This window comes from Anopheles moucheti, chromosome 3 (assembly GCF_943734755.1).
Source record: "Anopheles moucheti chromosome 3, idAnoMoucSN_F20_07, whole genome shotgun sequence".
Classification (NCBI taxonomy): domain Eukaryota; kingdom Metazoa; phylum Arthropoda; class Insecta; order Diptera; family Culicidae; genus Anopheles; species Anopheles moucheti.
In genome coordinates, this window is record NC_069141.1 from 70,710,728 (window position 1) to 70,737,645 (window position 26,918).

At 45.9% G+C, this 26,918-nt stretch overlaps 1 protein-coding gene across 1 annotated transcript in view; it reads right to left on the bottom strand.

The window, feature by feature from the left end:
* Positions 1–26,918, bottom strand: part of LOC128303589 (methylcytosine dioxygenase TET) — a 167,836-nt gene that overhangs the window by 115,307 nt on the left and 25,611 nt on the right. Inside the window, exon 4 of the mRNA XM_053040584.1 lies at positions 11,574–11,711. Within this exon, the coding sequence (XP_052896544.1) occupies positions 11,574–11,711 (138 nt within the window). The remainder of the gene's footprint in view (positions 1–11,573; positions 11,712–26,918) is intronic.

Below are 26,918 nucleotides of genomic sequence, written 5' to 3' on the forward strand. Positions count from 1 at the left end.
CAAAAGAGCCTTCAATATAGGCCACTGAATGATGATATATGCCAGGATATAGGGAGAACTCCCGAGACACTCGGAATATGAGGTACTATTGGACTTTATATTAGATGTACAGTCTTTTCCCGAGTCTTTTCGGGAATAATGCGTGCCAGAACAATTCGCGTAACTCGAATTCCCTTTATATAATCCGAGTTATATCCCTTTGCTATATTACATTTACTATTCCGTGATGGATTTCTTCTTTTTACGGTACAACGCGCATTAATAATTAAATATTATTACGTTAATTTCGACAATTAGGTTATATTTTTACCAAAATGTATGTTTATAATATAAAAATGTAACTTATTGTTGGGAATTATAAATTTCAATGCATACAAAATTCAATTCACATACAAAAATTCGCGTAACTCGAGAGTCGCGTCACTTGGGGAATTACTGTATAATATAAAGTTTGTAAATTTCTTTATTCTTTCAAGCTTTAAGATATATCACCAACTAGCATCTTCGATTTTTCTTACTTGAGCTTTCAATAATTTCGTTACATTTTGATTTTAACATTACAACCATTATAGCCCTTGGCAATATATTACCGCTTGCTGTGCAAGTTCACCTTAGCGAGAAGAGAAAGTTTTTGGCCCGTTCCGGACCCGTTCCGGAAACCGCGAAACAATCCACCCACGTACGTGCAATATACACACACAAACTTAAAAAGAGCGATAAAACACGAGTCAACGAAACCGGATTGCAAATGTGTTAACCCACCGGGCGTCGCAATTGGCGAAAGCATTTGAAGCTGATGGTAGCGATAGCGGTTGCACTTGCGTCTTCGACTGCATTTCGTAAAACGCAGCAGCACTGCAGCAATCCACGAGAGAACAAATAAAATATTATACACAACAAACTTAATGCGAGTGTGTATTTGTACGGGTGGGTGGATGGGATTAGCTGTTACAAAAAAAACAACAAACAAATAGTAAAGTCATAACCCGTCGGCGTCATAACTTGTTGCTTGCTTGGATAACAAAATTAGTAACAAAAACAAAAGCTCAGCTCAGCTCACTTTCACCTTCTGCAGAAATATTGCAACTATTTAAAAGCAACGATCGGTTGAACAGTGCTTTCGCAATTAAGCCAAGCGATCCCTCCCTTCGCAGCCAGTAACGAGAACTCTTCAGAATGCCGCAACCCTTTTCGCACGCAAAAAAAAAACCCCAAAAGAACACCCCGATGGAAACCACGCGGGTCCATCGTCGGAGCCGGTTTTCTGTCGCTGCAGGCTGCTGCGGGATGCTTTTATTTTATTCCGCTTTATCCCAGTCTCTCTGGCGATGCCCTCATTCTGTTCTGTGCCACTCCACCGGAGGAGGGAAGGGGAGTGGAGTCGTTTGCACTTTTATTTTAATATGCATAACATAAATACACGCTCGAACGAATGTCGAGAGCGGGGCAGGCGAGCATAACGATACTGCTGTGCAGCAAACAGTACAAAGAGCGAACCAAAAAAAACGACGGCGAGATGCATTTGCACAGACACAGAACGATCCGATACCGACCGGTTCCACGCAGCGGCATCCAATATATGGCCCAAAAGCCGCGTCGCGAATGGACGACGACTGTGTGCCAAATGTAGGTCAGACGATAATGAGAAAATTTCCCTTTCGTTTCAAAAAGGACAGCCGTCGAGAGCTCGTGGTGGTTGATTCCGTTTTTATTCTCATTTTGTTTCTTCTTGTATTAACTATGGGTGTTGAAAAAACGGTGAGAAAACTCCCCAAAAAGAACTTTACTTCTAGCGTTTCTATTTCAATGCTCCTTTTTTTCATGCCAACTTTAAGTTCTTTTATAAACCAAGAATGGATTCAATTATTTGCAATACTATTTTAGTGTTTTTTTATGTTAAAATTACGCAACATTCAGTCCAGTTCTGGTGAAAACGCTTTATAGGATTTATGGGCGTTAAAAATGAAAAGCGAAACGCGGATGGTTCCTTCCTTCTCGTGTGTCTCGTGTCCCCCACAAAAACGGGCACCCTCGCTAAAAGTCCGGAGGTCAAACAACGAGCGCCTTGCCCCTGTTCAACCACCGTGTGCCAAGTATGTTCCCATCAATATTCAATGAGTGTAATGCACGGCCCGAGATCGAGCCAGGTCAGTGAAATATTGGGAGAAAAAATGCATGAAAGAAAAGCAGCTATCCGAGGACACAAACACACACCCCCGTCCCCAACCTCCCTCGTTGGGTGGGTGAGGAAGCTAAAGAAGGAAAAAGAAGAAAGAAAGAAAAAAAACGGGGACAAAAGAAAACCTTCACGACGTTAACCGACCTATGCTGCGATAATAAAGCGGCATTGTAAAACATTGACACACAACGAACGAGATACGAAACCAACAAGAAGAAAAAAACGGAAAAGGAAAAAAACATAACAAAAAAGAAGGAAAAAGATTGTGTAAGAAGAGCAAAATATAAAACTAGCAAAAACGAAACACCACCACGAAAAGGAAAACATCCTGCAAGTAATACACGCATACACACGGGCACAACATTGGGTAAAACAACAGAACAACAACAAACACACACCGCGCACCGTTCGAATATTTATGAGCAATTGTTTGTTGATGTTGTTGTTTTGGCGTGTTGGCGAACTTTATGTTTCCTGTAGTGACTTTTGTTTTTCCGTTGGAAGTTTTCCCGGGAAATGTTGTTTTTTTTTTCAATACTGCTACATTTACAGGGTTTCCGGGAATTATATTGACAAGTTCAGCATATAATTGATTAGTTCGGCAAAAGTTATTGAATTGTACAGAAGATGGCGTTCATATGCGCGGAAAGAACTATTCATCAATCGACGAATAATGTTGCTGGCAACACTGCTGCTGGCAAAGTGCACAGCGAATAGCAACGCAGGCTACTGTCAAATCCATAGCAACCGCGTTGCCAGCAACAACATTCTACCGTCACTCTACAGTGCTGCCGAAGTTTGTCAACGCCATCTTAGGTGCATTTCAATAACTTGCCGAAGTCTCGTTGAACTTGTTAATATAATCCCCAAAAACCCTGTAAATATGTGGCGCGCCCATAATAAATGGTGCCGATTTGCTGTTTACAGCATCAATATTCCTTTTGTAAAAGGTATTGTAAGGTATTGATCGTTAAAAATTTTTGCTTACTGCAGGCAAGATTTAGTTTTCCTAACCTTTTCCGCGTGGCAAATAGTAATAAGCATTGAATCCAACCCTTCACATACATTGCTGTCTTTTTGTTTGATTTTGTTTCTCCATTTCTTTTTTCGCAAGCCGGAAACGTGTGTAAGAAAGCATATTTCTTCTTGATTTATTTGATGCAAAATTATGATTAACTACCTTCGCACAATCGCGCAAAAGCGACGCAAAAAAAATCACCAAGACCCACACTCGGATCGGTCGGAAATTATCATTCATCCTCGCACAAAACTGCATTCCCGGATCTGAGCACTGCACGTGTTCATCGTTTCACGTTTGTGGAGGCAGCGGCAAGGTAATCGAACCGGTGCGGGCCACACACACAAATGGGGGGAAGATACATATTCAAATCCTGGGTAGGGAGGAAGGGTAAAATTTACAATTTAAATGCCTCTCTCTTTCCTTCTCTTCTTTCATGTTTGTACTGTGGCCGGCTGTGCCCTCGAATTCGCAAAACAAAACAAAAAAATCCAAACCTTCACATCCTCGTTTCTCGTGGTCGATGAAGATGCGCTCGATTTTGTGGTTGGTGGTGCCGACACAAAACAGGGTAGGATGCATTTGGGGGGTTGACAAAATGCAACGATGCAATACAGAGTGCACCCGAAGTAGGTTAGCGAGATAAAAATTGAGTTTAAAAATTAAATTAAGAGCCTTGAATGAGAAAATTTTCTAATGCTCCAACATGGAGTGGATTAATGAAAATTAATTTCAAATACTTCCCTGGCAAATCTGGCAATCGCATCCCAGCACCGTCGTCTACTGGCCCCACCGGCACGGAACAGGTTTTTCCTTTCTCTAAACACTGGCGCGCAAGGTATTTAGAACGAACGGTACTTTCAATCCTCTCTCTCTCTCTCTCTCTCCCGTCTCGTCGGTGCAGCGAGATGCACTACCGGAAGAGGAATAGTGGCCAGGGTGCGCCGAAAGATGCAGCGGCACCCTGGCAAACATCATTTCGCTATGTAGGATGGGAAAAAAGTTTTGCCAAGTTCCAAGCAGCCACACGCTACTAAACCGTTTGTGTTTGTGCACTTTTCCTTCACTGCCTTCTCGGCTACCTTCTCCCTCTGGGTCGTTCGGACGACCTAAAGTTTACCGAAGGCACAACAGCAAGGCCTTTCCTCGAGCGGAATTTGCAATGCCCGACTCCGAGGGGTCAGTGTGTCACCGCGCAATGAGCAATGGAGTTTGTAAACGCTGTTCGATAGTAGCGTCACAACATCTTTGCAGCCAAACAACAGGAGAACAGTCTGCTAACAAAAGATGTCTATTAATCACTGGTCGGTCCCCAGGGTGGTGTGGCCATAAACACCGATTCCGATCGAAAAGATAAACGTTTCGTTTGATGCCGCCGAAGAAGCGGACAAAAACAAACCGAAGCCCCCGGATTCAACAGGTAGCGAGCGAGCGCTCGCGTGTCTCCCGGGTTTGAGGTTCCGCTGTGATGATCCGCTCAAGTGGCTCGTGGTTGAAGTAGCACCTCGACATCGCCACACATAAACCAAGCTACCATCCCTTTAACGTTACCACAAACATTCGAAAACCCCGACGCGAAAGGGGCGCGAGACAAGAGGCCAGGTGAAGCCGAAAAACCTATCCCAATAAAGAGCGATCTCGATGCGTTGCGGAAAGGCTTCATCATCATCACGCCGAAAGACATAAAAGCTACCGATACGAGAAGCCGACCAAACAGACCAAATAACAACCAACAAAAAAATACTGGAGCTGTACATATGTCTACGTGGTGGTACCTGTTGTGGAATGAGGGGTCTCCGAACATATCTCAGTTAAAGAGACTCGTCTCTGCCGTCAAAAGCGGAGAAGGTGTTGATGATGGCGCTAAGCCGTTCCGACACACACACACACACCCCCCACGGATGAGCAGCTGACGACCGGTGGGGCCCTCTTTAAAAAAAAACCCAAGGCCCACCCAAGCAAGAAGATATACGAGAAGATGACGCCTCCCTGTGGAGCAGCGCACGCGGTACACGAAACTTCTTCCGAAACTTCCGAAAAATCTGTTTGCCGTCAGCAACCGACCGATACTTGATATCTCTTTTATTATGCTGCTCGTTCTCGGCCTGGTCGTTATTGCTCTGTGGCACCGGAACGGCTCGACGTGTGTAGCCACCATCGACAACGCCGTGCCGTGCGTTATTTCTTTCGCTCCTTTGGGGGAACACATCTTCCCCTTTGGGGAGCGGTTCTAAGATTCTGCACGTTTTCAGCACAATCCTCCAGACGGGCGAGGGAATTGGAATGACGATATCGTTTCATATGCCGCGTCAATGCGAACAGTGGGTGCGAGACATTCGGCTTAGTGTCTGAAAAGAATCGACCATCTAAAGACTTGGACGAAATCCTTGAGGTATTTAGACGAGAGCTGGAGGTATCTCTTGGAGATCTTCCCCATCATTCAGCGTGATGTTTGATGCTATACGTAACAGTTGAAATAACCTCACCGAGTATCACATTTTGACCACGCCAGACATCAACGGACGCCCTTCGTACCAAAACCAATCCCAAGCCAAGAAGTCACAGCCAAGTGTGAACGAACGATGGCACACTTTCTCACTGCGGGCGTAATCTTTTCCGTTCTATCTGCGGTTCTTCTGACAGACCGACGTGGCAAGCCACACGCCACGGTCTACATCAAGCGTCTAGCAGTCGTTGATGAAGGCATGGTTCCCCGTTTTTTTTTGACGTACCATATCTCGGAATCGAATCAAACGGTCTCAACCCCATCCTCCCGTAGGTTGACGTGGCACGTGGCACGTGCCTCCGTACCGTCTGGCAAGCGAGCTAAAAGGCAAACGGTGCAAGAACCGGCCCCAGACGACGATGAGTCGTCAACCCAACCTCCAAAGCACTTTGGGCGAGGGAAATCCCAAAAGCCAAACCAGACCGCCGTACGCCATCGTGACCCCGGCTGTGTGTGTGTGTGTGTGTGCATCGGTATGCCGGCCTGAAACGATGGCTCGTTCGTACATACCAGAAGCGCTACCAGCAGCAGCCAGGATGAACTTGAAAACGATTAAGCTCCCAGGTTCGCAACGCCGCGGATGCAGATGGGAAAGAATTCGTTACACGGCAATGCCAACGAAAGACCTGCCCTCAAATCATCTTGCGCCAAACCCCGTCAGACACCTTGTGTCGGCATGTGGCTGTGAAGTTGCCCGACTTCTGTTGGCGCGTGACGCTCTAGGGGAATCTGCCTCCTCCTGGCTTGCCGGTGCCAGTGAACGTGTCGACGGGAGGGAAAAAAAAACACAAACCGTACGCCCCGCACACAGAACGAAATCATGCCAAATGGCTTTTACTTTCCTTCGACGTTTGGATAAGTAGAAGAGGCACGCCATACGACACTCTACTACTGCATGGATGGTGCTCGGCCGGGTATAACACATTCAGTAGCCACCGGTTGCGCTCCGGCCAAAGAAGGACCCGGGGAAAACCTACAATGGCACACGAAAAAAAAAGCGGAAACCCCCACACACACACACAGACAAGCGCGCAAGTGCTTGACATAAAAATTTGCAGTCAATGGAGTAGTAAAAGTCCACGTTAACTCTTCGTCATCAACACGATAACTGCACACTCCGAGTGGCACTGTGGCGGTAGATACGATGCGCAGAGGACACTTTTCCCTTCCCCCCCCTTTCGCACGCTGCCACGTAAGAAGCGTCGTCCAAGCAAACGTCGTCCGAGGCCAGGTCTTTCAGCTGATCTTTGGAAGGCCAGTCGTAGTAGTAGAGATAGTAGAGCTGGGATGAAACACACAGGGCCAAACGAAAAAAGAAAACGAACCGAACGAAACCCACCACACCACTTCGCTTTTGGCTCGAAACCAAAGCGGCAAGTCGTCATCATGGCCGTCCGGAGTACCGGAGAGGTTTTTGCGTCCGCATTTTCGTTGTGTGGTGTCTGTGTGTTTTGCTCGTTCCGGTACGACTATGACGGAAAAGAGCTGCCTTTCCACATGCTTTTCACAGCTCTGAACCTCACGGACGAAAGTTCTGGGCAGCGGGTATCGTTCCATCTGCCGGCAAGCCGCCGGCCGCCGGGGCCAGAGAGTTCAGAGGTTCCGTTGCCGGCACGAGCAACAAGTAAAAGTTTCACACCCGGTAAAACCTTTCTCCATTGAGGTAAGGGGGGGGATTTCATTCCAAGAATAACTTCTACACCGGGCTGAATGTGAAAAAGTGTATCACAACACAACGGTACGACTGCCCGGTTCCGCTTCCGGGACGGGGGACGGACCACAGAGCAGAGCAAAAACAAAAGTCTTCTTCAACCAACTTTTATTTCGCTTCCACACGGACCACACGACCCCGAAAACAGAAGCATCTTCCCGGGGTGGCCGAAGAGAGGGGACGGGGAAAAGTCCGACAAACCAACACAACCATAGCGAGTGCGGGTGTGCGGAGTAGAACCGGAATACATAAGGAACTTGTTGGGATATGCTGCAAGAAAATGGTCCCCACATTCAACAAACCATTCTACGAACGTTTGGTGCGGAGGGGAGGGAGTTTTCTTGTTGCCGTTTCCATTCAGCTACAGACAGCAGCATCCGCACAATCATCAAACGGTCAAATGGCCATGACCCATGATCGACTCTTCATAACCGTAGACCGGGCACAAGACGACGGATGGCAAAATGAAATGGGTTTAATAATAAAAAAAGAGGAAAAGGCTAGCTACAAAACCCATTCAACCGATCAGCTGACAGGGAACAGACGGGTCTCGGACGACTTCCGCAGACTCGGGGGACAAAAGGGATCCTTTTTACGATCTCAGACGACCTTCGGTGGCTATAAATATATTTATTGACAAATGAAAACATCGTACCGGCGGAAACGGAGGAACGTTTCGTACGAGATGAAAGCGAAATAGGATGGTCTGGGTACACAAGCCATCCGAGAAGTTACTTGGGAGATACTAAGTTTCATTTATTGGGGAACGAGAAGAACCTGTTTAGGAACTCCCCAAGAAAGTTGTTCTACACCAGCAAACTCTAGCTCTTTTCCTCAGGAAATCCTTGAAAACCCCATTTCTCTACTACAATTATAACTCAACTCCTTCCAGCAGGACTTTTGGTTGTAAGTTTTCCTTTGAAATCCCAGGCATTGGGAAAAGCCCCTAAACCACGGCAAAACCCCAAATACAACACCATAATCCGGCACATGTTTCCCATTTCCATTTCATAAAAAAACCCTTCGATGTGTTTTAAGTAGCATCGCTAAGCTAAGTACAAGGTTGACTTCTTGCCAGTGTTGCCAGTGAAAACCGAAACACGATGAAACGCTGACCCCCAGGAGTTCTTCGGAAGACAGACGTACGACCACCCGCCGTATCGTCATCGCAACAAACCAGACGCATTTCGTTCGCTCACCAGCAAAAAGGGACGAAAAAGGATACGAATCCAATTCCCTTCCTTGCGGGTGTTGAGCGATGGAGGAGACCGTTGGACTGTTGGCGCTCCAGGAAAACGGGAGGGGTGGGAGGGGGATGTTTTGTCTGGGTAAAGTATTCCACAAATCCGGAATCGTTCGAAAGAATGTCATAAAAGTAAAGCGGCACTCAGGACGAAGACGACGATGGCGCGCGTCTAACCATTTCACCTCGCGCGCTATGCGCAAGTTTGCGACAAGTCGCCGGGTGCCAAAGGGACGATACGATATCGGATGCTGATGGCTCCGAGGCAGCAGAGCATTGTGAAAGGCTACAACGATTACGTTTACGACTGCTGCCTGCCTGCTGCTCACTACTACGCCGTTGGCAAGGCCTTTCTTATGCTTCCGACAAGGTTGGCGCGGTTGGGGAGGGTGAGTTTTACGCTTACGCCTCGGTATGCTCTTGAGGTTTTTTGGCCACCGATGTCGTTGCCGTACTTTTTGACTTTGATTTTGGGTTTGGATGATTTTGGGTGGAAGGAGCGAAGAAAAAAAACATTGTCGTCTGGGTATTGGTGCTTTCGCTTTCACTCGGCGGCTCATCTGCCGGAAGCACTACGGAACCATATGATTCAGGCCGGCGTAAGCCGGTGTACGGTTCGTTCGATTTCCGGCACGTTAGCGAAGACCATTCATAGCTCGCTGCTAACAACAAAGAAAGAGAGAAAGAGAGCAAAAAAAAAACAAGACGAACATGACCACCGAAACCGAATGTTGAGGCAGATCCGGCATTCAAGGCCAAGGATCCCAAAACGCTTCGGTTTCGCTTCCGAGCCGAAGAATAATCAAACTGAAGGTGCGTCGTCTCGTACAGAAAAAGGGATGCGGGTGAAGTTACATCAAAACTTTGCGCCGCTCAATCGAACCGCCGCGCTACCGGAAAAAGTTTTCTGCGCTACAAAACGGAGGCTGTGGAATATAAAGTAACATTGCGTGCGAAATTCTTACCCCGCCACCACGTCCTCGTCCGCGGCCACGCTTCCCATCAGCACGGACGGCCTGTCCGTTGGCATCGTACGACACGATCTAGAGTTGGTGAACCGAAAACAAATAGGGGGCGGACGCATCCGAGGGATGCGTTGCGTGTGGTGGGAAAATCGTTGAAGGAATGTATTTAAAAAGTCATGTTTCCAGTCATGTGACGGAGGATGGATAATGTGCGCGGGAAGAGAAAGAAGAAAGAGAAGACCAAGTAATGGAAGAGATGAATTTAATGAGTTGTAATGATCAGTGTCGCAATTTTCAGAACTTCAGATCTGCTACTTGATTCGCACCAAAAGCAAAAAAAAAACAATACTCATTCAACTCTACAAATAAGCGCACGCTTGGCTAGAACACAGATACTAAAAGGAATCGATACGTTTCGCTAGCGTCAAATAAAACACCACCAGTGTGTGACAATTGTTTACAGTGAAACAAACTACCAAAAAAGCATCATAAAATAATATATTCACTTTAAAATAAAATCATTAAACTACCAACAAATAGACAAATAGACTGTCGCTATTAAAGGGTTTTGAAAATATCATTTTTAAAATATTGTTATAGTACAATTGTACAGAAAAAAAAGTATGTGAATTGCACACAAATTAAAACCCGTAATTTAATGTCATTTGCTGTGTCAGCCAGCCTCAATCAATCAATTTATGGCCTCCGATTCCGATCGGACATATTTATGTCGTTACTATTTCCATCCTTCTCAGCATAAGAGCCCCTTACCTACGGGGTCTGTTTGTGCAATTGTGCCAAATGTACGACGGCTTTTTTATGCTTCTTTTTTTATTTCGTAGCAAATTCTTCAACCAAGGTTTAGTTCCGCTTGTTTCCTGACAACTCTCCCCCTTCCCGCTTCTCCCTCACCCTAGCCCAGGCGAACACAACCGAAATGCTTCTTATCTTCATCCTCTAATAAGTGATCGGGACTACGCGAAACATAAACTAGACTTTCACTCGTGGTCTGTTCGGTTTCGGCTTTGGCTTCCTTCCTTCCGTGCCTTCCGTTCCGATTACAACGGTCTTTTATCCGCGCACAGGCAAGGAAAAGAAGAAAAAAAATGGCATTCAATGGATGGATCGGCAATGCGATTAATTTATATGCAAAATAAATTTAACTTTATCTCATGTGAGGAACCGTGGAACGTGTTAGAGGGTTTTTCTTGCCGTCCCTCCTGTCCCCCTCGCTGTGCAGTGTGCGTCCCCCTGCCGTTACCCGACGGGTCTTTCAACGCAAAAAAAGGCTAACAGGAACACAGGCAGTACCGGGACACGGGAGAAGCAGCAATAACAACAACAAAAAAAAAACGAAGATAAGTATGTAGCTTTTGCATAAAACATGGTCACAATCAAACGAACAAGTATCGTACTAAGCTACGGGGCTACGGGGTGGACCGAACGGGAACGGTTTGGGGGCTATGGCATTACGCTCGACCAAAGCCATGAGAGGATCGGAATGTTGTGTTGTACGGGTAGAAAGAAGACTGTACAAAATCGATAGCTAACATTTTTCTGTCACAAATGAAGTGCCCTTTTTCCGTAGCTTATGATGTTGGTTTAAAGAAAGAGAAAACGAAAACGAAAGGAAAAAAAACAAGGAAATTACACAAAACTAAATACCACCAATGATACACACCCATCAAACCCAAAAACTGCCAACCGCTCTACGCAATTCAAAAGCCGCAACAAAAAAGCAATACTTAAGCGCTACTGGCCAACCTAGAAATTAAATAAATATAGCAACCGAAAGGTCTCTCCGCGATAAAATTACAACCTCTACGCCCGCCAAGCGGAGCAAAGCTAAGTGGACACACCACCGGTGAACTTCCCAGCAGCAGCTCTAACAGCACAACTATCAACATATTTTACTACCAATGCTACCATACAGACAGACACACACACTTACCGCTCCATTAGCGCTTCCGTTGGTGGCTCCTGCCGCTGCGGCCGCTGCCGCCGCTGCCGCTGCCTTCGATTTGCTTCCTTTGCCACGGCCCCGGCGGGACTCCGGCTTCAGCAGCTGGCCGTCCGGACCGTAAAGAAGCTGCGGGAGAGAAGTCGCCAACCAATCCCGACGCAACGCCACAATCACAATCGTCCCGGGGCGAACGGATAGGGAAAGCAGGAAAGAAAAAAAAGAAAAGAAAAGAGAGAAAGCTCTTAGTTATCATTCGATTGCCGCCAGATGTCGCCCCGTCAATGCCGGTTTATGCGATTTTGATGCTACCGATGCTTGATGCTTGGTTGAGCTTTTATGCTTTTATGCTCACGGATGGAGCATAAAATTTGTTCGCGACAGGAAAGCTTGCTGTCATAAGCTTACGCTAGTGCACGCTAGATGGCGCAGACGTGTTTCCATTGTGCCATAAAGGAAGTTGTGCTATAAAAATGTTGGACTAAACTGTGAGACACTGTACCTAGAAGTAAATTAAACTAGTTTTCATGCTTAAATTGCTGAAAGTGGAATAAGTTGCTAAAAGTACTTAAGATTATTCACCTATTACAGTTATCAAATAATAAGAAAATATAAAAACTCCATTATAGCAACTTTTCTGTGATGGGACACCACTATTACTATTCCATACAAAAAATTAAATTAAAAACATCGTTTAAAAATTTGGTTGCACAACATTGCACCAGAACTCACACAGTTCTAAATTTCAGTATTAACCATAATCTTGTACAAGTATCTTAGCAACAGCTGCATTTTCAACCACGAAACTTCAAATTAAAAAGGAAGAGAACTACACACATCGTTCGCCTACATTTTCGCTTTCTTCGTCTCGTTCGTACCACGTGTGTGTGTGCGTTTTTTTGTTGCTTCCTTGCTTCTGTTCCGTACGCACGAACGGAAGATCGTAATTCAATTGCTCTCGGCTGCTGCTCTATGAGAAGCAGATGGGCATTCGTGTGAGTAGTAAGCGAATGGTTTACATGAACAAGGAGGAAAAAAAACTGTACTGTGGATGCGATCCTCTAGCCCGGCGAATGACGGCTGCAGTTTGTCAACACCAGCATCAAAAAAACCACAGTTACCACACACGCGCCCACCACAGGATATGTGTTCTTCTCTTCCTGCGTTACTTGCGGAGGTGCCGAGGACTCTCTCTCTCCCTCTCTCTCTCTCTCGTCTGTCATCACGCGTCGTAATGGAAGAAGGAAAAAAAGGTGATCCAGGCTACATGTGGTTTCGAAAGGTTCAACTATAAGATGCATCCATTATTCCTTCAGAACTTCAAATTTGATGAAATATACAGCAAAACGAGCTGTTTTCTACTCCCGATAATATCCCAATATTAACGTACAAAAAAAAAACAAAATGACTCCCAAAACAACATCCGGTAATACATTGTAATCCTTCCCAATGGTCTCTTCCGCATCCTTTTTTTTCTCATACTTCCTAAAGCTGCTATACGTCTGAGTGATTCTGACACCGCTCGCAGACACTTTATTCCTTCCGAGGCGAAAAAAAAATCAACTTCCTGACAAGACAAGCTCCGAGCAGCTCAGCTATCAAACAACTCAAATCCTCAATAACATTCGCCGAAAGGCAAAACACGATTTCGGGGCGAGAGTGAGCCAGCAATAAAGAGAGAGAGAGAGAGAGAGAGAGCGAGAGAGAGAGAGAGAGAGAAAAAACGAACAAGACACCGTTTTCCCTCCGTATTTTCGTCAACATAAACGAACCAACGTTTCTAGACGGTTACCATAGTGACCAAGGTTAGTAAGAAGCGTCTTGTCTACTTCCGGGCGGCAGAAGCACACACACACCCACATCAGCACAAACGAATTCGCCCCCTTCGCTGTTATACGCACGAGGGACCTTGACATTCGTCTCCCAAAAAACCCATCGGAAAACGCACGAACGTGCAGCGTCGTCGCACAGCACATCGCAAAGGACTGTACCTTCTTGCCCATGCCCATGAAACGGCAACCGGGCGGTTGTGGGAATAGAATTTTCCGGTGGCGTCTCTAATTTCCCTAATCTTTCACTCCCGCGTGCGCCCCGTGGTGGTGGTGGTGTGCAATCGTAACGATGCTGCGCTACTATACTACCGGGCCATGCCAGGACCAAAACCCCACCAACACCAAAACACGGTAGGCGCACTTACACCACCACCTCCGAAGAAAGCGGAGTTTGCCTCGGAGCGCGCGCGTGTTTGTGTTTTGACGCCGATCGGTTTTTCCATGCCCTTTCCGGCGTTCGATGAATTTTGGAGGAGGGTGGAAAAACCACTGCCTAGGTTTCGGCCATTCGTCCGCACACCAAATTTCTGCCAACCAACCTGCCTTCTTGGATGGTGCTGTTTGTGTGTGTGTTTGGTTTTCCGTTTTCGTGTTATTGCCAAAAAGAGGTTTGCCGCAAGGATTCGCTAGCGTTTCTTACTTTTTCTTTCTCTCCAATGGCAATGGATCTCTAAAAACTCCCTTGCTGAAAGTGTTCGCATCGCCTTTCGCTCGTACTCGTGATGGGTGATTTTCGTCTCCTTTTTCCCTACTTTGTTGCAATAAACTTCCTCAATTTCCTACTCTCAGCAGCGGACACACACACACACTTGGGAACACAAACCCTAACCAGACGTCCTTGAAATTGTTAACCAAAAATCATCCGGAAACCTTTTCATAACATCACAAACCTTTCCCCCCCACCCCCCCTTCCCACCTTACGCCACCCCCTCTTCACGCAAGTCAATTGTTTTACCACTTTTTTGACAACTTTGTGTGAACCCTCGTCGGCCAAACACAAAAAAAAAGAAACACCAACAAACCAACAAGAGCCATCAAAAGAGAGTCAATTTTTATCGCCCCATTATAATTGCTCAATTGTGCAAACACAGCGTGTTAAGAAGAAAATGGGGGGTTTTTGGCGATGGTTAATTATGAACCGTTTAACGCTGCACCAAAGAAGGAAGCACCTTTTTGTAAGGTTTGGGTAGAGAAATAGCAAAAAATATCGTACAAAAAGAGTTTGAGGAAGCAAAAAATATTATTCACATTTTGAGACATTTTTCCAACTTCCGACTCCAACTTCCTGGTGAAAAATCACCTCCAACTGTGTGTGTGTGTTCACCGATCGGTTTTAACAAAAAAAAGCGATGTAGTTGAATCTACGACAATAATTATCTCGAACCATATGGGCAACAAATCTCACCAGAGCAGAAGCAAGAAAAAAAACAAGAAATAGTTCATTAACCATCAAGCAATTTAATACCAACAGCCGGACGGATTCTCGTGTCTCCCTCCCCCTCCCCCTCCCCACCCGTGTCTTCCCTTTCCACTTTGCATCGTATTTCACGCGACCGGAATATCACGTTTTTGTGCCCTCCACCATCCCGGAGACACACTTCCTCGCCGCTTTCGCTGCTGGGGGTCTGTCGGTGTCGAGGGCGCGCGCGGCACACTCACATTTTTCCGTGGAAAATCGGAAGCGAACGAAAAATCTCACCAAAAACCCCGAAGAAAACAAACACCTTCAAGCGCACAAAAACAGGCACACACCACAACGGGGCGCTCCAAAAATAGATGACATTCAACTTGGTTCCGTTGGTTCCGTTGCAGCAGCAGAAGCAGCAAACGATGCACTAGGGAAAAACCGCGCAGATGGAAACCCATTTTGATGGCGTTTTCCTTCGCCTCTCTGCTGGGGGTATTGCTTTTCCACGCACCTTTCTGCTTCCAGCCGCACGCATTTTGGACGTGGAGCGCGAACGAAGCGACGAGCGCTATGTCACCATCCACCGGCAAGCAATCCGGCTCCGCACGCTCCGCGGAACTGCCGGCTTCTTGAAGGAGGAAGAGCAGGAAGTGAACACGAGAACCATGAGGAGGAGGAAGGAAAAAAATGTACGAAACGGAATGGAACGGAACAAGAACTGTTCCAAAAATAATTCTCCCAAACGGCAGACGACAACGACAATCAACATGGCACGAGCGACGTGTGTAATGCTTCCTCTCTAACGCACACACCCGATGTGATAGGCAAATGAAAAACGCGAAATAAAGCGAGAGGAAAAAGAAATCACTAGTTAAATGCGTTACGTTGAAGCATACTAATGTGCACACTCGGTAAAACAGTTTTTTTTTCATCTGCGGAGCAAAGTTTCCTTTCCTATCTTCAACTGCACCCAGCGCACTCTCAGGGCCAGCGCATATAAGCGTTTAACAGCAGCAGGAGTAGCAACAGCAGCATCACAAGGAATTACATTTGCGTTGCGTTAATTGCATTTCTCGGTGCATTTCGCTTCTTTTGTATCCCGCACAACTCCACTCTCTCTCTGCGCTCCACTCCTAATTTCCCCCACTCACACTCATTAATAACCGACCGGGGGGTCCTTGACCCTTCTGCATACACACACACACACACACAAACTCCCCCATTACAAAAAGGCCAAAGTGGGGTCGCAAAAGCGAAATGGCGCACGCATCGAACGTTGATTGAGTCCTTTTTAATGCATTTTCCACTCGAGCTTCCCCAGGGTAGTAGTGCTCCAGGACATCCAGGCTACCTGCCCCCCCTTTCATGTCATCTCAAGATCAATGGAACGGCGTGTGTGTGTGTGGGTGGGTGTGTTTTCTTCACCAGCAAAATGCAAATGCAACGATGGGTCCCGAGTTCCCGAGAAACAAGACGTATAGAACGGAAAATGCAGTGCAGCACGCAACACCATCTCAGCGATGCATTAAAAAACTTAACACGGCGCATTAACCTGACGGGTATCAACGGATGCACCGTGGAGACACACACGCTTATTGCGTGCAACATCCTTCTTCTTTCATCCTCGCGTTGTTGCACACCGTGTGATTGCTTTTCATTTATTTGCCTCCTTTTACCGAACGCCAACATTCATTATCTTATGGGGTGGAGGGACTGGGGACGTGCCTGAGTTCCGCCGTCAGGACCTTCCATTATCGCCCGGGTAATGGAAAGGTTGCGTTAAGGATCTCCCAAAGGCTAACGACCTGACAGGAGGTGGGTGGCACACAGAACCGCCTATCCTTAATGCACAAGTTTAATGCATCTGTCGATCGATGTTATCCCCCGGTTCGGTTGGGGTGGGAGAGCAATTCGTTAAAATAAAGGGGTGACTTGGGCGAAACCTAACCACATTATCAGCCTCGATTGATATCGGGAGCAAACCACCACTTACCCTCCAGCGGTGAGAGGAATGGTTCAACATCCCTTTTTCACTATTTACGGCGCAGTGCACACGCACCCACAACAAAACGCTTCGTGGACAAAAAAAAAAAAGAAGGCGGTGGGTTGAGAAATTATGATTAATTAGAGCAAGAAGGTTCTTTGAACTCTTAGATTTTCCACCAGCTAATGAGTTTCCAGCAGGAGGTGGAAATGTCCCAAGACAACAAACCTACTACAAATGTGTGCTGCTGTTGCTGCTGCGGAGCTTATTTGCCTACGCTCGTTGCACTTTTGGCGCCCAAGAGACCAACAGCTTCTATCGATGGAAAACGTGGCGCCCATAAACGTAACCCCGCTCGTTCGCTTCTTAGGCCACACGATAAAACTATATCAAAGGCTCCACACCAAAAGCGTTGGGAGGTCGTTGGAGCTCCTCGCATCGCCTTTTTTTCCACCACACCGATATCGCTGCTGGTTTGAATTTCAGTCCCAAGTCCCAAAGGGCACCGAAACGAGAAGGAAAACACACAAAACAAAAAGCATCCCCCCTGGAACCGATGCTGCTGCCAGTGAAAGCGCCAGCAACTGCGGATCCGGTTCAACAACCATCGCGTTGGGGTAGGTCGTTGGTTGGATCCCTTCTTTTTTTGTGTGTGTGTGTGTTGCTTGTTTGGATCCCTCAACGGCGCTTGGTTTTTGCTCCAAAACGCGTTTGCGGTGGGGGGAAAAAGAAAGAACAGCCTTACGGAACACGGCGCTTTATGCCATCGAGATGAATCGTCCTTGGATAATACACGTCGTCCTCGACATAGCAACCGAAGCACGCCGTAGAAAAGTGTTATGGAAACCGCGAGAGCGAAAGAGAGAGAACAGGAGAGAATGGAACGCTACGAGAGAAAGAGCAAGCATGTGCGAAAGTATGTGCGTTTTGTGAAACAAAAGCATTAACTTCCGCTTGGTTAAGCGTGTCTCATTAACTCCCCCACGAATTGGCGATGTTTTGCAACTGCCGTTTGCTGATGGTGCTGTGGTGCTGTATGCGTGAGGGCAAAGGATCTAAGGGAGCAGTGCGTGCGCGATTATGATTAATTTCTTACGCACGACTTTCTTTCGCGGTTACGTTTTAACCACCCGGGTGCGTGATTATGGGTGGAGCCGTAACGCACACTAACGATGCTAACGCTGGGTGCATTAATGCACTCCAAAGCATTCCCCTTCCCTCCCCCTGAGTCGATCCCCTTCAATCACACATTTACGAAAGGTCTTGAGGTCATTCTGCCAAGAGAGCTCGCGCCCGGTTGGCACGATTATGCCTCGCGGGAATGTTGTTGATACTTGTCAGGGAAAAAGTGGGAGGTTCTACTACTACTACTACTACTACTACCACTACTACCACCACCACTGGCATATTAGTAGCGGGATGCAACTGGGTGGGTTAAGAGATGATATGGATGGATGGCATTCGAGCAGTGCGTCTTGCAGGATTCCCTTCCAACCGAGAGGGATAAATGTTTGCTCAAAAGACATCAACGAGTTTTCAAGCCACTAACACACAAGAAACGACAAAATATAGAATTTCAACACGGAATATAGCGTCACACTGTATGGTGCTTTGAGTACATGAGTGAAAACATATCGGGAAAAACCAAAGCAACACATTTTGTTATCATCTACTGGGCGCCTCCATCGACTCCATTAATTTTTTTAATGTCATTTCTTTCTAATTTTCTCTCCAAAAATCTATCGCCAAATTAATGGTGTAAATAAATTTCTGTTTTTTCTACTAACTTACTGACTGACACTTTAAAACCGGCTCAATTCCGCACACCTTCGCGATTGCCTTAAGCCATTTTCCATTCATCACACAATGCGTGGAAAATTCAAACCCCTTTTTGGGATGGGAAAACTCGAGGGAGTGAAAGTTTTTCGGCACGCGATTAAAATGTAAAGCAAAACACACAACAACCATGTGCAAACTGTTTCATTTCATCCCCCTATCAGGGAGCTATCCTTTACGAAACTCGAGGTGCAGGAACAATCTAGGGCAATGAATGAGTTTGGGTTTGTTGGTGAAGGTTAGTTATGTTTTGATTATGCTACGGTAAGGAACCGAGGCTTATTGGAATCATTTTAAGACACTATTGATCCATTGCTATTGCTGTTTTATGAAACGAAGTGAAGAATTTAAATAAACTTCATGGCACGCTGGCATCCCATACGAATACTTATCGGAAATAAATTCAACCATTGTTTGTCATTCTTCCCGTTCCTGGTAGATCACCAACCAAATGTCCTACAGTTGACATTCAGCTTCCAGCTTTTTTTACATTTGGTTCCCACACACACACACCCTTCAAAAACAAAAACCGAACGAAAGAGCACAAAATGCTGGGCAAACGATTCGTGAGAACGCAAAACCGAATGGTGGTGTCTAAAGTCAAACGTCATAAATTCGACAGGCTTAAAACTTTGTTTTTTTTGCTGATTCCACTGTCACTATCACTTCCGCTTGCCGTGCCCGAGCAGAATGGCCCGGGAATGGAGGGGTTCTCATCGTGCCGCTGCTCCATTCCAGCATCGGTGTGCAATGACTGGAGAAAAAGGCCACCAGAGAGGAATCTAGCAAAACCTCCCCCTCCCGAAAAGAAAAATCGGAGGCGGTTTGCTGACAATTCTTCAGCACGACGCGCAAAGTTACGGAAATTCTTTTCTGCAATGGACAAAATGAACACACACACACAAAAAAATGAAACACACACCCACTCGGTTCCTCGTACGGGACAAACGAAGGAAATAGGATTACAGTTTGTAACCAAGCAAAAACAAAACAAAAAAAAAAGGGCACACGAAACCCAAACACGACTCCAAACGAACAGACAGGCGCGCCTTCTGGAACACAAAAAAAAGGTGCACAACCGACCGGTAGAGACGAAAGGGGGCCGCAAGAGGAAACAAAAAAATGAAGTCAGCGTGAGGTGGAAAACTTTGGCAAAAATGGCTCACGTACGGGACACCGCCACAGTGCAGAGTGTGGCCGGGGGAGAGAAAAAAAGAGAGTCTACAATAAAGAATGTCCTTTCCCCTCCCCCGTTACCACCCGGCGGGCCTTGATGCCTTCCATTCTATCCCATTTTGCTACCAACCAAAAAAAAACCAAGAAGTTACAAAGTTAGATGCAAAGGAATAGTAGAAGAAACTCCTTTTGCAGGACTTCCGGAAGAAAGGAAGTTCTTTCGTTTTGTCTTGCTGCTGTTTTTTTTCGTTTCGTTGGTTGGATCAGGGAAGCAAAATTCCTGCCACACCAGCGGAAATGCGTCGTCTGAAGGTACCGCCGAGTACCGCTCACGCGACCGGTGGTGGTTTGGTGCGCCCATTGTCCTCCTAATCGTGGACCAGGAGGACGAGAAGGTTGTAACAGGTCAGCAGAAAAAGAAACTGTCATCGTGAATGAAATGTCTACGTCGGTTTTGAGGCAAGTCTGCATCCGTAACTACCAACTTTTGACAATTCGGGACGACTGACTTACGGGTTGCACGGACACAGGAAGGGCATTTAATTGTGTCCAACCACACAGGTTCGAGTTGGATTGTGATTGCTTCAAAATGGCAAGTCTAGCAGCAATTTTAGTAATACTGCAATATTAATTAAATTAAATCCCTTTAGAATTCCGAACAACATCAAACAAAATTATTCATTACCAATACGCGACAACTGTAATAAAAAAGTTCTTGAAAAAATTACAGTGCATTGTCAAACTATTGGCACAACAACAAATCAGACAACGTCGTGCCCAACAACACCCGATGCGTTTCATTCAAATTGCATATTTTATATGCCCAGGTAAGAAAATGTCCATTTCCCACTGACACTGGGAACGTGTATTACAACTGCCACACCTCGACCGGTCGCCTCCCGCGTGCCACACCACATAGAGGTGACAGGGAAAGAAAATCTAATTATAAAACGCGAATAAATTCGTAATTAAATATTCTAAAGGTTAGATTAAATTACAGCCGTTTTGGTCGTATCTTTCCTCGCCACACTCGCGCCACTTTCGCCCCCGCCCCTCCTCCTTGGGGCCACAAACGCTTTGTGTTTTGGTTCATTGGATGAGCTTTTTTTTCAATTTCCTTTCTTTTTTGGTTTGCCGGTAAATTCCATTTGCCAAAAGAAACTGAGCTATTTTTTTTTCTTCGCTCTCGCTTGCTGCGCCTCAACTACTGCACAGCACCGAGCGGGGTTGGGTGTCCGTAGAGCGGGGTGGTATTGCGTTAGTTATAGGTTTTTGTACACTTTTTTTTTCGTTGTTATTCTCCTACACTTTTTTGTTCCTGTTTTTTTTTAACATTCGCAACCGTGTGTCTTATTAGAGTGTGTCTTTTTCCGCGTTCTTTCCTTCGTTGGGGGCTGATGCCACCGGTATCATCTTCTACTACTATTATTAGCCAAGATTTCCACGGTTCGTCCTTGCACGATGCGTACACCCCAACACACCCAAACGGTTCTTGTGCCGTGCGACGCAGCGTCCAAAATGTGTGGCCGAGCCGCCGATCCGCAAAGCAACGTGTGTACGCGCCCCGCCACCCCGTGTACGCACAATACGCGGGGCAACGGGGAAAACCCAGCGCAAAAGGTGTCATAAATTTCGACCCCATAATGACTTTGCTCACGTGAGCGTGAAACGAGAAAAGTTGCTTCTCATTTGTTGTGGCCTACGGTGGCAAGGCATCGACGACGAGTGTTGGCGTCAAGGGCTCCCCGGTAGACGCCTCAAAAAGGTGACGCGGGGAGGGCGGGATAAGAATATCATGTAGTGAAGAGAGCGGCGGGGCGGCATGCGTACGATGCGACGTTGCATACGGCGGCAAAGATAAACCAAAGAAAAATATGACACAATCACATGGTGAACAAAGTGTGAGATTGTTTATTTCTGCTGCTCCCAAAATTGGAAACGCTTTTCCGGCATCTTTTAACTAGCGAAGCATATGCCCAAAACAATACCCGCACCAAAAGAAAAAAGAAAGAAAACAAATGAAAAAAGGATGAAATAGACATTTGTGTGTGTAAAGTAGAAATTCATGCTTAATCTCATCACCAATGAATCACGCTTTTGTCCGCCCAATACCCCGACCCACTGCACTGCAGAAAAACTGCATCGATCTTTATGGTGCCCACCGTTGATTCGCACGCTTCCCGGCGTAAATTATTCAGCTGTCACTTAATTCACCCAACAAAAATACATTTGATTAATGAGCGATATTTGGCGAATTCGTTTCCAGCGTCCCTTATCCCCTTTCAATCGGTACAGGGCACATTATTTGTGACCCTTTTCCAACGCATTTGCTCACTCACTCACCCACAGAGACTACTGATGTCCATCCGGGGTGAGGAAAACTGCATTAAATTTACGCTAAGCCAACCGAAACGTGGCTGCAAAATGTCATTTGCAGACAGAAAAGAAACGAATCGCAACGCAACAACAAAACCATCGTCCGTGTGCATCGACCAATCGAGGTGATGCGAATCGGGACGCCGCATGACCGACGGCTAGAAATTATATTGATTGTGAGAGGGGTCTTTGGATAATTGACCTTCAGGAATTGGTGGAAACCCATTGGCAAACGCAGAGGAAAATGAATGGAAAAGTGCAATCCCTAGGCGGTCCTCACACCGGGTGTAGGAACTTGGCCAAGCGGCAGGAACATTGCGGATATTCGATTAGGTTGAACACATGTTCAGCTTCCCAGTTTTGCACACATTTTTCTCCGAGATGATTTCATTAAATACTCACACTGCTAACCTTATATTAAATTACATTGTATCTATAAAATATCACCTCTATATAGCTTTCGCATTGCTTATCCGCCGTTCAGGAAAGGTTGACTTTTTAACAAAATGTTCTATTTTTCTTCTTTGTTCCCCTCATAGTTTATAAGATATGTGAATATTTTAGCTTCTTTTAATTGCTCATTGTATCCACAACTATTCACAAACAACTTCATGGTTCAACATTATTGCTCAGTGCTCAGCTCAATGTTCCAAGAAAACACTCGAAGGACCTTCACGTCGGTTGGATTTTATCCATAGATTAACTACGTAAACGTTACGTAAAGTCAAAATATTCTGGTACGTTACTTCTAAACCGCAAAGTTCTAAAAACTTCCCAGAAAATAGTCGAATCGTTCGCAAAATCCAATCAAAATACCTGACAGATCGTTGTAGTTATTAAAAGGCAAGCATGATGCCTTCCAAGAAAACTCCATCCCTTCAATACAATGCCACCATCTCGTCGATACTACTCCTGCTCTACTCGCAAGGTACGAAGAAAACCTTCCTCAAGAATCTGTTTCCATTCATATATACACCCTTGCATCATACTCGCATCCATTTTTTGTGTACATTTTCCACCGTCGTCCATGGTGCGTAGATACCTCTACGGTGCCATTCATACAAAGCATGCAAATATTTGCCCCGATAAGATGCATCGTCAACTGGGGTGCATTTTCTCATCATGGAAGAACTCGATTCATCTTGGGCACCACGCATACCACAATCGACAAAAAGGATAAGAACCTGGACGTGCAACACGGACGGTCCACAATCACAGGAAGATAAGGAAGAAAGCTATCTTTCTTCCTTGAGGGATAACATTTTCTTATCCATCCTTACCGACGGGTAGATACGAGATAAATTAAACCAGATACGCTCGGTTAAGTGTGTAACGCCATTGGTACCCCTGGGTGGAAAACTCGTTTCCCTGCCAATTAGCAAAATCTGAGCTGTCCTTAGATGTGTTCCCTTCGTTCTTATGCGTATCGTTGCTGATGTGTTCCATTCTTTCTCCTGCATGATGATGATGATGATGATGATGGTGATGCAACGGATAAGAAGAACACGAAGGGTCCCGAGAACTCCCGGAATTCGGAAGCAGCTTTTTGACCTAATTTTTAATCTTCTCCTCGAAAAAACACCCCGATGAAAATATCATCCCATTGAATGGCAAAATAAAAAGGGGAAAATGGTTTCCCAACTGAGGGGAGATTTTTATTTTTTTATTTTTTGACAAGTGCCCCTCGCTCGTTTGCATGTTAGCGCACCAAGTGCAGCATTGTTTTTCGGTCCCCATTCGGTTCGGTGCCCATTGTTACACTGCATTACGAGGTAAACAAAACTGGTGCAATCGCCCAGTTCCGGGACGGTATTCTTCACGGGATACGGGGGATTTTGGGATGAAAGATTCCTTTTCCCCTACTTCTGGGCACCGAAATTTGCTGTGCTGCAATGCAACAAAACACACGCACAGAAAACTTCTACCCTTCAACGATTCGTCCCTCGGAAAGTATCTCAGCCAAGGGAGGAGATCACGGTTTTATGTGCCCGGGAGGAATTATAGGCACACACGCAGTGGAATGATGATACAAAGAACGATAAAAAAAGTAAAGAACCAAACGCACTCGACACACATTTGCACGCGAATGCAGTTTTCTTTGCCCGGGGTAGAGGGGGTGCAACAACCACTCACAAAGAAGTGCGTCAAGTGTACGGGGATGTGATGCAGCTCCACGGACGAAATCTTCATCGGGCGGTGCGTGCACAGTCTTACGCAGTGGTGTGCTTTGTTTTATCTCATTTGGAGTTGAAATCCCCCATTTCCCGAATCTCCTTTTTTGCAAATATCACATAAAGGGTCCTGTGCTGCATCTTTCGAGGGCACAATGTATGGCTAAAGTGGGTTTGATATGAACAGCATCGCTGAAAGGATTTTTGTCTATGAAAGGATACGCATAATCTAAAGGCATAATAAGACATTGGGAAAAAAGGATTTTTAACCGTTTAAAATATATTATTTCAATCCGAATAAAATGTTTTAATAGTAATACAAAATTTATATAACTATTCCAACAAAAACACCATCAATTACAATACTCCAGCATTTGAATTTCTGTTGTTTTAGAATTCGACCGATTGCAGGCGCGCTACCAACAAAAAAAACGCAGAAACACTCTAGAAAAACAACATAAGCTTTTCGGAAAAATAAATCATATCGCCCCCTCTTGGTCTGATGCTCGTGCAAATGTTGTTTCGCGATTTCATCAATTCGATTGCATGTGCAGTGTAGCGAATTCGGTGTGCGTTTGGTCGAATTTTCCACAATCCCAGAATTGCATTTCACCCCCTTCTCTTTCTCTCGCTCTCTATCTCTCTCTTCCCTTCGAGTGTATACACAAACCAAAAAATGGGATATAAACGTACCGACTGCCAATAAAGGGCAGTTTCCACTCGTGTGAAGTGTTTTCCTATGTGTGTGTGTGTGCTTTATTTTTCGTTCGTTGCGTGTAGCACAAAAATAAATACCAACGCACCACTTCACTCACGCGGCCTTTCCCAAAAGCCTTTCCGTTTGGTTCAAAACCAAAGGAAGGGTGAAGCGGTGGAAGGTGGAGATGTTACTCCCGAACTCATCTGCGCATCGGAGCATTTTACCATTCACGAAAGGATGAGAGCAACGGTGCATATGTGTGCGCGCTGGGCGAAAAAAAAAGGTCGTGGCACTGTGACAAAATTTATATTTTATTATGAAATAATGAAATTCGATAGAATTAAATATTTCACCACACCGATGCGGAGATGCGGACAAAACGCACCGGATTCGAACGCGCAACTCCACCAGCTGGAAAGGAGGTAGCAACGGCAGGACATTGGAGCGGAAATGAATTCCAAATTTGCACTCGAGCTGGTCACCCTGCACATGCCCTGCAAACGGAACAAGAAACAAAACCCCTTTGAATTAAATGCACAAAAAATATACCTCCAACCATCCGTGCCTCCCAACTCCAACATGCCCAGGTGCACCACGTGTTCCGAGGGGGTAAGGTGGAGGGGAAGAGGGAGAAAAGAGGGAAACAGGCCAAGCGATTTCCGAGTGCCGACCGGAAAATGATTTCGCGATCATCAAACATCGCGCGACCGCCCGGCCCAACCCGCTAGAAGGTCCTTGTGAAGCTTGTGAGCAGCCCCACACACACAGACCCACCAGCACATCGAAATCCACCGAAAAACCATTTGCCATTGATGTGCGATTATGCGCAACGAGAAACGTACCGACACCCGCGTACCGGGCGAGAGGCACGAGAGGAAATTTATCGATTCGTTACGTTCCTTTATGTTTCTCGCTCAATTAATGCTATGCAAACGTGTGGCCACCGCCGGGGGTTTTTGCATCGTTGAATGCATTTACTCGCGAATCAAATAAATTTCGAAACTCTACACAGCCGACCGACACACACTGCACATGCTTGGGCACCAAAAATTAAAATAAAAAAAACCGAACAACAGAGAACAACAACCGGAATCCACCGGAGCCATCTCATCACATTCGCGCTACATCATCATCATCATCATCGGGCTATATGGCCTCGAATTCGGAAAATGGGTAATTATATGAACACTAACCGTACTGCTATGCTAATGCATAGGCATGATGCATCCTGCCACCACATGCAGGACGTGAAGGGGGTAAAGGGTGATACAGAGGGGGTGGTAGGGGTTTAATGCAAACATCCACCACCACCACGTACCACCACCACCACCCGGGCATGTGGCACAAAACGAGGAAATGCATAAATTTATTAATGGAAGCAAATTTGCCATTTTCAACGATTAGCGAAGCGCGATGACGAAAAATCTACCCTCCTGACCTCTACGGCCTTCTGCATCCATACACAGTATCCAACCCGCGCCCACCTACCTAAGGGCGACCTCTGGACAGCCATACCGGGCAAAATAATTCAACGACTCGACATGAACCGATTCCAGCAGATGGAGATGGGGGCACTAATCGCGAAACAAATGTATATCACATTCATAATGCAGGGTTCCATAATGTTCCTATAGCATCATCCAACACAAAAACACACCCACGGGATGCAAGCAACGCAAATCAACTGGCAAAGGATTGCATGTTTTGGAGCTCACGTTCACTTATAGCGAATTAAATATAATATTTCTTGTTTTTTTGGTCGTTGCCTTTTTTTTCTTTTTTCGCACTTTTTTTTTCATTCGCACTTAGTTAGTCTGGGTTAGCAATGGGTAAGGGTCGTTAGTGAATCACAC